This window comes from Oncorhynchus clarkii, chromosome 17 (assembly GCF_045791955.1).
Source record: "Oncorhynchus clarkii lewisi isolate Uvic-CL-2024 chromosome 17, UVic_Ocla_1.0, whole genome shotgun sequence".
NCBI classification, from domain to species: Eukaryota; Metazoa; Chordata; class Actinopteri; order Salmoniformes; family Salmonidae; genus Oncorhynchus; species Oncorhynchus clarkii.
The window spans coordinates 31,629,848-31,642,521 of record NC_092163.1 but is presented as its reverse complement, the minus strand read 5'-3'; the positions used below and the strand labels follow the sequence as shown (position 1 = coordinate 31,642,521).

General features: G+C 43.6%; 1 protein-coding gene across 1 annotated transcript in view; it reads right to left on the bottom strand.

The window, feature by feature from the left end:
- The window catches only part of LOC139370696 (angiopoietin 4), a 49,484-nt gene extending 41,915 nt beyond the window's left edge, over positions 1-7,569 (bottom strand). Inside the window, exon 1 of the mRNA XM_071110333.1 lies at positions 6,817-7,569. Within this exon, the coding sequence (XP_070966434.1) occupies positions 6,817-7,140 (324 nt within the window). The 5' untranslated portion in view covers positions 7,141-7,569. The remainder of the gene's footprint in view (positions 1-6,816) is intronic.
- Between the last annotated feature and the right edge of the window lie 5,105 nt (positions 7,570-12,674).

Sequence of the window (12,674 nt, the reverse complement as noted above, 5' to 3'; positions counted from 1 at the left end):
GGACATGATTTTGAAAGGCACACACCTGTCTATATAAGATCCCACAGTTGACAGTGCATGTCAGAGCAAAAAGCAAGCCATGGGGTCGAAGGTATTGTCCGTAGAGTTCCGAGGATTGTGTCGATGCACAGATCTGCGGAAGGGTACAAAGGTCCCCAAAAACACAGTGGCCTCCAGCTTTCTTACAAGTTTCCCTACGGAGAAGCATGGTGGTGGCAGCATCATGCTGCGTGGATGTTTTTCAGCGGCAGGGACTGGGAGACTAGTCAGGGTCGAGGGAAAGATGAACGGAGCAAAGTAGAGAGATCTTTGATGAAAACCTGCTCCAGAGCGCTCATTACCTCAGACAGGACAACGACACTAAGCACACAGCCAAGACAGCGCAGGAGTGGCTTCGGGCCACTCAAGGACAAGTCTCTGAATATCCTTGAGTGACCCAGCCAGAGCCCAAACTTGAACCTGATCTATAATCTCTGGAGAGACCTGAAAATAGCTGTGCAGCGACACTCCCCATCTACAGAGAAGGATGGGAGTAACTCCTCAAATACAGGTGTGCCAAGCTTGATATTTCAGGTTTGTATTTTTAATAAATTTGCTAAAAAATACTAAAATCTGTTTTATGGGATATTGTGTGTAGATTGATGAGGGAAAAAAAGATTTCAATACATTTTAGAACAAGGCTGCAACGTAACAAAATGTTGAAAAATTCGAGGGGTCTGAATATTTTCCGAATGCACTGTAAATAAACAATTCCAGGTGAATGCCAAAGGTCATATTTTTCTAGTGAGGGGGGCACTACTACATTCAAATCAAATCAAATCAAATTTTATTTGTCACATACACATGGTTAGCAGATGTTAATGCGAGTGTAGCGAAATGCTTGTGCTTCTAGTTCCGACAATGCAGTAATAACAAGTAATCTAACTAACAATTCCAAAACTACTGTCTTGTACACAGTGTAAGGGGATAAAGAATATGTACATAAGGATATATGAATGAGTGATGGTACAGAGCAGCATAGGCAAGATACAGTAGATGGTATCGAGTACAGTATGTACAAATGAGATGAGTATGTAAACAAAGTGGCATAGTTTAAAGTGGCTAGTGATACATGTATTACATAAGGATACAGTCGATGATATAGAGTACAGTATATACGTATGCATATGAGATGAATAATGTAGGGTAAGTAACATTATATAAGGTAGCATTGTTTAAAGTGGCTAGTGATATATTTACATCATTTCCCATCAATTCCCATTATTAAAGTGGCTGGAGTTGAGTCAGTGTCAGTGTGTTGGCAGCAGCCACTCAGTGTTAGTGGTGGCTGTTTAACAGTCTGATGGCCTTGAGATAGAAGCTGTTTTTCAGTCTCTCGGTCCCAGCTTTGATGCACCTGTACTGACCTCGCCTTCTGGATGATAGCGGGGTGAACAGGCAGTGGCTCGGGTGGTTGATGTCCTTGATGATCTTTATGGCCTTCCTGTGACATCGGGTGGTGTAGGTGTCCTGGAGGGCAGGTAGTTTGCCCCCGGTGATGCGTTGTGCAGACCTCACTACCCTCTGGAGAGCCTTACGGTTGAGGGCGGTGCAGTTGCCATACCAGGCGGTGATAAAGCCCGCCAGGATGCTCTCGATTGTGCATCTGTAGAAGTTTGTGAGTGCTTTTGGTGACAAGCCGAATTTCTTCAGCCTCCTGAGGTTGAAGAGGCGCTGCTGCGCCTTCTTCACGATGCTGTCTGTGTGAGTGGACCAATTCAGTTTGTCTGTGATGTGTATGCCGAGGAACTTAAAACTTGCTACCCTCTCCACCACTGTTCCATCGATGTGGATAGGGGGGTGTTCCCTCTGCTGTTTCCTGAAGTCCACAATCATCTCCTTAGTTTTGTTGACGTTGAGTGTGAGGTTATTTTCCTGACACCACACTCCGAGGGCCCTCACCTCCTCCTTGTAGGCCGTCTCGTCATTGTTGGTAATCAAGCCTACCACTGTTGTGTCGTCCGCAAACTTGATGATTGAGTTGGAGGCGTGCGTGGCCACGCAGTCGTGGGTGAGCAGGGAGTACAGGAGAGGGCTCAGAACGCACCCTTGTGGGGCCCCAGTGTTGAGGATCAGCGGGGAGGAGATGTTGTTGCCTACCCTCACCACCTGGGGGCGGCCCGTCAGGAAGTCCAGTACCCAGTTGCACAGGGCGGGGTCGAGACCCAGGGTCTCGAGCTTGATGACGAGCTTGGAGGGTACTATGGTGTTGAATGCCGAGCTGTAGTCGATGAACAGCATTCTCACATAGGTATTCCTCTTGTCCAGATGGGTTAGGGCAGTGTGCAGTGTGGTTGAGATTGCATCGTCTGTGGACCTATTTGGGCGGTAAGCAAATTGGAGTGGGTCTAGGGTGTCAGGTAGGGTGGAGGTGATATGGTCCTTGACTAGTCTCTCAAAGCACTTCATGATGACGGATGTGAGTGCTACGGGGCGGTAGTCGTTTAGCTCAGTTACCTTAGCTTTCTTGGGAACAGGAACAATGGTGGCCCTCTTGAAGCATGTGGGAACAGCAGACTGGTATAGGGATTGATTGAATATGTCCGTAAACACACCGGCCAGCTGGTCTGCGCATGCTCTGAGGGCGCGGCTGGGGATGCCGTCTGGGCCTGCAGCCTTGCGAGGGTTAACACGTTTAAATGTCTTACTCACCTCGGCTGCAGTGAAGGAGAGACCGCATGTTTTCGTTGCAGGCCGTGTCAGTGGCACTGTATTGTCCTCAAAGCGGGCAAAAACGTTATTTAGTCTGCCTGGGAGCAAGACATCCTGGTCCGTGACTGGGCTGGATTTCTTCCTGTAGTCCGTGATTGACTGTAGACCCTGCCACATGCCTCTTGTGTCTGAGCCGTTGAATTGAGATTCTACTTTGTCTCTGTACTGGCGCTTAGCTTGTTTGATAGCCTTGCGGAGGGAATAGCTGCACTGTTTGTATTCGGTCATGTTACCAGACACCTTGCCCTGATTAAAAGCAGTGGTTCGCGCTTTCAGTTTCACACGAATGCTGCCATCAATCCACGGTTTCTGGTTAGGGAATGTTTTAATCGTTGCTATGGGAACGACATCTTCAACGCACGTTCTAATGAAGTCGCACACCGAATCGGCGTATTCGTCAATGTTGTTATCTGACGCAATACGAAACATCTCCCAGTCCACGTGATGGAAGCAGTCTTGGAGTGTGGAGTCAGCTTGGTCGGACCAGCGTTGGACAGACCTCAGCGTGGGAGCCTCTTGTTTTAGTTTCTGTCTGTAGGCAGGGATCAACAAAATGGAGTCGTGGTCAGCTTTTCCGAAATTGGGGCGGGGCAGGGCCTTATATGCGTCGCGGAAGTTAGAGTAACAATGATCCAAGGTCTTTCCACCCCTGGTTGCGCAATCGATATGCTGATAAAATTTAGGGAGTCTTGTTTTCAGATTAGCCTTGTTAAAATCCCCAGCTACAATGAATGCAGCCTCCGGATAAATCGTTTCCAGTTTGCAGAGAGTTAAATAAAGTTCGTTCAGAGCCATCGATGTGTCTGCTTGGGGGGGGATATATACGGCTGTGATTATAATCGAAGAGAATTCTCTTGGTAGATAATGCGGTCTACATTTGATTGTGAGGAATTCTAAATCAGGTGAACAGAAGGATTTGAGTTCCTGTATGTTTCTTTCATCACACCATGTCACGTTGGCCATGAGGCATACGCCCCCGCCCCTCTTCTTACCAGAAAGATGTTTGTTTCTGTCAGCGCGATGCGTGGAGAAACCCGTTGGCTGCACCGCTTTGGATAGAGTCTCTCCAGTGAGCCATGTTTCAGTGAAGCAAAGGAAGTTACAGTCTCTGATGTCCCTCTGGAATGCTACCCTTGCTTGGATTTCATCAACCTTGTTGTCAAGAGACTGGACATTGGCAAGAAGAATGCTAGGGAGTGGTGCACGGTGTGCCCGTCTCCGGAGTCTGACCAGAAGACCGCCTCGTTTCCCTCTCTTTCGGAGTCGTTTTTTTGGGTCGCTGCATAGGATCCGCTCCGTTGTCCTGTTTGTAAGGCAGAACACAGGATCCGCGTCGCGAAAAACATATTCTTGGTCGTGCTGATGGTGAGTTGACGCTGATCTTATATTCAGTAGTTCTTCTCGACTGTATGTAATGAAACCTAAGATGACCTGGGGTACTAATATTGCCCTCTTGCTAGATTGATGACTAAAGCCATTGCGAAACAGGGCTGTCAGCTCAACTGGTTAATTAAGGACTGTCTTGTTTTGTGAAAACATTAGGGAATGTCTAAAATAGCATGGTGTGTGGTCCCATAAAAAAATGTAACCTTTAGTAACTAGGCAAGTCAGTTAAGAATAAATTCTTATTTACAATGCCGGCCTAGGAACAGTGGGTTAACTGCCTTGTTCAGGGGCAGAACAACAGATTTGTACATTTTCAGCTCGGGGATTCGATCTAGCAACCTTTCGGTTACTGGCCCAACACTAAAGAGCATTGTAATTTATAATGAAGCACAGGGAAATCAGCAGGTGCAAAGTAGCAAGCATATCCATGTTCATATTGAAAGTTTATGGTTCCACTACAGTATGTCACTAGAAAGCCCTAATCATATGAAGTGGTGGGCATCCCGAGTGGCGCAACGGCACTGCATCTCAGTGCTAGATGGTTCGAATCCAGGCTGTATCACAACCGTCTGTAGGGCCGTGCACAATTGGCCCAGTGTCGTTCGGGTTTGGCCGGGGTAGGCCGTCATTGTAAAGAAGAATGAGTTCTTAACTGACTTGCCTAGTTAAATATTTGTATTTATTTTCTAACTGTGAGGCCTGAGCATCCCAAATGTGATCCCCCCCCCCCCCCCTTGGCAAGTGGCAGAATTTTCACTCAGTACAACCTGGGGCCCGACCATATCTCAAGCTCTTTCAAATAGGACATACAATCACTGATCCCTGTGTCTTTGATGTTGGCAGAGCTCTTTTCCAGAGAAGCCTTTGGACCACAGCCATAAAAAAAAAGCTGAAACTTCAAATGGCTTCTGCCTTCTCCATTCTCTCTCTACCCATTCTTTGGAGCCGATCTACACTTTCTGTAGCCAGTGATTGGTGCTGGCTATCAGGGAAAGAGCACTCTGCCACATCAAAGGGTGACTCCACTCTGTCCATACCAGGCTGAATGCGAGCCTCATTTGATGTCAGTCATTTGGCAGCAAGCTAAACAACCTGCTGTTAACTGCCTCACTTACTGGTGTTTACAAGGAAACATGTCAATTGAATATTATTCTCCACAAACACTGATGTATTCAGAGAGTTAGAATATTCAGTAGGAAAAAGTCAAATGCAACTGTACATTTTTTTGTTGTTGAAGGTTTGGTAAAATACCTACATTTTCTGCAGTGATTTGATATGGTAAACTGACCTCTGTAAACCCAGAAGGTCAAGGGTCATCCTCTTCTCTCCTGTTGAGGTGAGGCAGTCTTGAGCTCTTTTACTTGACCCTTTGCATGTTTTTATCGAAGTGGGAGGTACAACGCACACAGTCGATTTGCACACACACACACTTTATTCTTTTTTTCATAATCTGTTCTTTGAATCTCCATAAGCATAATCCCAATAAATCAATATGAACTGGTGTTCACACTCCAGAATATAGATTAGAACTGAGGTATTTCAAAGCAATTAATTCCCATTTCGGTTTCCTATTGGTTGAGCACAGTTAGAATTTACTTATAGGGCCAATTATAGTGGAAATAATGAAAAGTTCATTTGGTTCATTAAAGTAATTCTCCTGAGATTTTCAAAAGCAACACCGTAACAAAAAATGTGCACATTGTTCAGGCTTGATTACCGTTGTTACTCTTGTGCAGCATTGTAATGATGATGAATGTAGACCGTAGGGGAGAGTGGGGTAAGTTGAGCCTCTTTTACGTTAAGCATCAAGGGACATATAATAAGTATTCAGACCCCCTGACATTTCTCACATTTTGTTACGGTACAGACCTATTCTAAAATGGAGTATGGCCTGAACGCCATCCTTTAGAATGCACTGTATATTTCAGGATGTTGTGTATACCTGAAAATAATCACAATTCATGTAAACATTACAGTTTTGAAAAAATAGCTTGTACAACAAAAGTGGTCTCTTGGCACAACTTACCCCAGGCATGGGGTAAGTTGAGCCAAGGGACAGGTTAAGTTAAGCCTCCTACACATTTCTGTATTAAGTGAAATATTACCACTACCTTTGTAAAAACCATGTCTATATTTATTTCCCAAACACAATTCAACACAATCACAATCACTTTTTTGTCTTTTAATAATTTTAAACATATTTTAACACAGGCTTAACATACACTTCATATTTTTTTGAACCCTTTTTACATAGGCTAAGCCCTGTTGTTACTTCATATCCCTGCGATAATGTCTTGCATTACGCCTGGGAAGAAAGTACTTCGATTTGCTCAATTTGCCATTGGTTCCACCACTGCCAAAACACCAGTTAGAAGCTAATGTTTTATGCGATCAGTTAAGTAAGAACTAAACAAGGGAAACTTGCGTGTGGTCTACATTCACCATTGCTCACTGAGGACCACTGCTCTTTGCTTTGCTCTTGGTCCTCTTTCTAAACCCACAATATCAGAACCATATATTTGGCTCCCGATTGGCCCAGCGGGCTAAGGCACTGCATCTCAGTGCACAATTGGCCCAGTGTTGGCTGGGGTAGGCCGTCATTGTAAATAAGAAGTTGTTCTTAACGGACTTGCCTAGTTAAATAAAGGAAAAATAAAAAGTACAGGTATCAGCTCTTACCTTCTGCAGCCACTGCGTGTTGTTCTCCATGGCCGTCTCCAGGTGCTGCAATTTCTGTGCAGACCAGTCACTATCTGCAGGGGGTGGTTTGTCCCTTTGAACCATGTTGGTGCTGCCGTATTGGACCGGGCTGGCCTGACAGCGCTCCATCTCTGGTAGGATGAAGGTGTAGCTGCAGTGGCCGTGCTGGACACGATGGAGCCCCCTGCGCTTTTCTCCTCTGCGCCTCTGCCCTCTACCACCTCCTCCACTAGCACCCACTACGCTAGCCCCCATTACCCCAGCCGTCAGCATCAGCCCCCACCCCAACAGGATTTTCCTCATGGTGCTCCCCACACCTTAATGCCCAGGTAGTAGCACCTGTGCCGAGGTGTTGTGATAAAAGTGCCCCCTCCCCCCAAACTTCACTCACTCACTTGAGGTATGGATGCACATGGTTCCAAGCAGAAAAAGGAGAGGAAGCCCTTGTGTTCTCTTCTTCTTAATTTAGATGTATTTTGTCTGTGCTTTGGTTCTTATTATTCTTGATAAAGTCCTGATTTTCTCCCCGCAGGTCCCTGTTTCCTCTAAACTTTCCCTGGCCCCAGTGCTACGTAAGTGAACAGACACAAACATTGACCCCTAAATAGCCACAGAGAAAGAGAGAGGGAGGGGGAGAGAGACAGAGAGAGAACAAAAAGTGAGGGAGCAGCTCCAAATGACTCTCAATCTTCAATGTCCAAAAAAAGAGAGAAATGCTTTCCTCCCATCCCACTCCAGTGGGTCGAGTTTCAGAAATGGCCAAAGTGAAATAGTTCTGCCCCCTCTTATCTGAGGGTTGGGGGGAGGGGGGAGCTGAGGGAGGTCTATTAGAACACCCCGTCTCTCCGCTCCACTAATCTGCTCTGTCCACGCTGGGGATAAAGATGCCATGTATGGTCTCTCCCCGTTTCAGCCCAGGTTAGGAAACATACATAAGTAAATGCACTTTTCACTGTTTTCCGAAGTGTCGATTCATTCACATGCGTCTAAACTTTTGAGAGCAAGCCAAATTAGCATATGCTTATCAGTCAACTAAATGTAAAATGTGTCATTTTTCACATTTTCTGAATATAGAACGTTTAACTTGTCGAAGCTTGAACGTACACAACGTCATCCAGTTCTACTGTAGTCAGCAAATATACCATAGCATGCAGCTCATTGGTGAAACCATTTTTCGTCTACTGCACCTCGTTGCCCTTTATTTATTTTCTACACAATCCTTATTTTTGGCATAGTTTGTCTTGTATCTTATGTTGCGGCTGTTGCAGTCCTAAGGGAGAGAGAGGTCACAGGGAGTGACTTTTTGCCCTGCCTAAAGTGATTCTCATGAGAACTGGGAGAGAAGCCTGGTGAAGGTTCTTGAATATTCTATTTTGACTGAAATCAGGACATTCAGCAAGTGAAAATCATAAACTACCCCTTTCATCTTTCCTGTGGGAACATGAGTGATATATTTTATTCTGCATTATTTTTCAACTCTTGCATGTGGTGGTCATCATGCTGTTTGGTGTCTTTTTACGTTGATTTTTTAACTTGGTTGTTTTACAGCTCCAAGTCAATCTTCAGTGGCCTGAATGGTGGTAGGATGTGGAGGAGAAGGTGAAGGAGGAGGGGGTAGGATTTCTGTTGCCTTGATTGCTGTCTGGGGAGCAGAGCAGAGTCTCTATATCACACCCAAAGGACACATTCATAGCAACAGATTGAGACATGGAGTGAAAGGTTAACACCTTCACAATATAACTTCCTGTCGGACTGTTTCAACTGATCATTTTAGCAGTTCAAACTCTCCCTGGTAGTAAGACAAGATCTGCCAAATCAATCACAGGTTTTCTGTTTGGGATTGTGGAGTAGTGTGATTTATTTTACTATTACGTGGTCATCCCTACTGCCTCTGGTCTGGCGGACTCACTAAACACAAATGCATCTTTTGTAAATAATGTCTGAGAGTTGGAGTGTGCTCCTGTAAAAACAAGAAAATGGTGCCGTTTGCTTTGCTTAATATAAGGAATTTTAAATGATTTATACGTTTACTTTCGATACTTAAGTATATTTAAATCAAATACTTGTAGACTTTTACACAAGTAGAATTTTACTGACTGATGTTCACTACTTTTACTCAAGTATGACAATTTCATACTTTTCCCACCACTGTTGTGGAGTGTAGGTCAGCATCTGTCAAAGTTCGCATTATAAATTTGATCATTTCATCTTTTCAAAATAAATTCCTTTCATTTTGTTGGTTGGTAAAGCCTGGTAACCCCAAATCTCAACAATATTACATATATGGCTGACCGCATCGATTCGGTCTTTTGGAATAGTGTTTTTTACACTGGATAAAAGTATAGACTCAGCGCTACAAAATGGTATATCATACACTGCAGTTGAGGAACAATGGGAAAATAATTCTGCTTTGAAAGTTGATAAACTTGTAACCCCAATTTTGAGAAAATAGCCCTTGAATGTTTTGTCACACCTACTGGAGAGGTCTTCTTTGTCTACACCTACTCAGCATCGTTCACCACCTCTTAAGCCTTAGCCCCACCCATTTCTTTAAGGATTCACATGTGAAGCCATGTGCTAAACAGAGTGAGTAAGGTAGTGTAGTAAACAACCAAAGATTTCAAGACCAAAAGTGGTGAAAGTAGTAGCCTACAATAGTTTTAACTCCAGGTAAAAATACACTTTATCTAGTTCTTAGCCTATATCCTACTCTCTTTGGTTCAGGTCATCTGGCCAAGTGTAGTCTTTTGTTTAGACATGTAGCTAGCTAGCTAGCTAAACAATGAACCACAATCCCAACCCATAGCTACAGTACAAACAGATTGTCATAGCTAGCCACTATGCATGAAATGCTGTGGTATGAATCTGTAGGTAGCTAAAGCTTACCTACTAGGTTCAATATTATCTAGCTACCTAACATTAGGCGATAGCCAGCAATGCAAATTATTTCTGTGATACGAATAATATTACTACACATAACATTAGCTAGTGAGCCAGCAAGCTAACGTTAGCTAGCAGTACGCTTTAAATTGCAATGAAAATTACTTTCTGCCAAAATTAGAAACGTTTAATATCTGAAAATGTAGCTAGACTCTTACCCATATACATGGATGAACGCTTCACGGCAGCGTGTTTTTTCCATTTGGTTTGTAGCTAGATACAGCTCGTTTGGCTCGTTTGGCTCGTTTGGCTGAATCACAAGAGACACCACCTGGTGAAGTAAGTTTAGTTTTTTTCAAGCGGCCATCTTATCTTCTACTGTCGCTGTACCTCAGAGGAGGCTGTTAGGGGGGGAATGGAATTAATGGACCGGTATCAAACACATCGAACATATGGAAACCACGTTTGACTTCATTCCATTCCAGCCATTACAATGAGCCTGCCCTCCTATAGCTCCCCCCCACCAGCCTCCTCTGAGGTAGAGGTACAATAGAAGATAAGATGGCAGCTTGAAAAAAACTAAACTTACTTCGCCATTCTTTAAGGATTGTGAATGGCTGGGTCATAATCTGCCTTACAATTCATAATGCTCTCCACCTGCACAATCACCACTGGGGGGGAAAGACTCACCCCAGACTGGCAGTAACTTGAGAGGGTACCATAATATAAATGGCCTAGCTTCATGACATCCTCACTGTTTCGATTGTCTGAGTGTGATGATAAGGCTGATTTATTTTCCCGTTTTAGATCTCAGCTCTTATGAATCAGTGGCATTTATAGACATGAGAGAGAAAATGGACTATAGGGTGGGGTAACTCGACAGCTTGGTCATTTCATAGTCATTCTACAATATATGAGATTTACTTTTTGTCGCTCCATGGCAAAATACTGCACATGGCAATGATCACATACAGTGCCTTGCCAAAGTATTCGGCCCCCTTGAACTTTGCGACCTTTTGCCACATTTCAGGCTTCAAACATAAAGATATAAAACTGTATTTTTTTGTGAAGAATCAACAACAAGTGGGACACAATCATGAAGTGGAACGACATTTATTGGATATTTCAAACTTTTTTAACAAATCAAAAACTGAAAAATTGGGCGTGCAAAATTATTCAGCCCCTTTACTTTCAGTGCAGCAAACTCTCTCCAGAAGTTCAGTGAGGATCTCTGAATGATCCAATGTTGACCTAAATGACTAATTATGATAAATACAATCCACCTGTGTGTAATCAAGTCTCCGTATAAATGCACCTGCACTGTGATAGTCTCAGAGGTCCGTTAAAAGCGCAGAGAGCATCATGAAGAACAAGGAACACACCAGGCAGGTCCGAGATACTGTTGTGAAGAAGTTTAAAGCCGGATTTGGATACAAAAAGATTTCCCAAGCTTTAAACATCCCAAGGAGCACTGTGCAAGCGATAATATTGACATGGAAGGAGTATCAGACCACTGCAAATCTACCAAGACCTGGCCGTCCCTCTAAACTTTCAGCTCATACAAGGAGAAGACTGATCAGAGATGCAGCCAAGAGGCCCATGATCACTCTGGATGAACTGCAGAGATCTACAGCTGAGGTGGGAGACTCTGTCCATAGGACAACAATCAGTCGTATATTGCACAAATCTGGCCTTTATGGAAGAGTGGCAAGAAGAAAGCCATTTCTTAAAGATATCCATAAAAAGTGTTGGTTAAAGTTTGCCACAAGCCACCTGGGAGACACACCAAACGTGGAAGAAGGTGCTCTGGTCAGATGAAACCAAAATTGAACTTTTTGGCAACAATGCAAAATGTTATGTTTGGCGTAAAAGCAACACACCATACCCACTGTCAAACATGGTGGTGGCAGCATCATGGTTTGGGCCTGCTTTTCTTCAGCAGGGACAGGGAAGATGGTTAAAATTGATGGGAAGATGGATGGAGCCAAATACAGGACCATTCTGGAAGAAAACCTGATGGAGTCTGCAAAAGACCTGAGACTGGGACGGAGATTTGTCTTCCAACAAGACAATGATCCAAAACATAAAGCAAAATCTACAATGGAATGGTTCAAAAATAAACATATCCAGGTGTTAGAATGGCCAAGTCAAAGTCCAGACCTGAATCCAATCGAGAATCTGTGGAAAGAACTGAAAACTGCTGTTCACAAATGCTCTCCATCCAACCTCACTGAGCTCGAGCTGTTTTGCAAGGAGGAATGGGAAAAAATGTCAGTCTCTCGATGTGCAAAACTGATAGAGACATACCCCAAGCGACTTACAGCTGTAATCGCAGCAAAAGGTGGCGCTACAAAGTATTAACTTAAGGGGGCTGAATAATTTTGCAGGCCCAATTTTTCAGTTTTTGATTTGTTAAAAAAGTTTGAAATATCCAATAAATGTCGTTCCACTTCATGATTGTGTCCCACTTGTTGTTGATTCTTCACAAAAAAATACAGTTTTATATCTTTATGTTTGAAGCCTGAAATGTGGCAAAAGGTCGCAAAGTTCAAGGGGGCCGAATACTTTCGCAAGGCACTGTATATCTAATCTAATGACATTTTCAGAAGTGAGACATTTAGATGTTTCTGAAGTCTCCTATTACAGAAGTACTGATATTATCAGTATTGCATACCTCTAAAGGGGCAACCTGACATTGCTGAATCCAGAGTTAGTGGAAATCTGTTTGTTCACATTGCAACACCATAATACCAAAACAATGCATTTCCAATACTTGTTTAAGTACAGTGTCTTCAGAAAGTATTCACACCCCTTCCACAAGTTTGTTGTGTTACAGCCTACATTTACATTTACATGTATATGTTTTTGTCACTGGCTTATACACAATACTCCATAATGTCAAAGTGGAAATGTTTTTTTGAAAAGTTTACGAATGGAATACTTATTGTCTTGAGTCA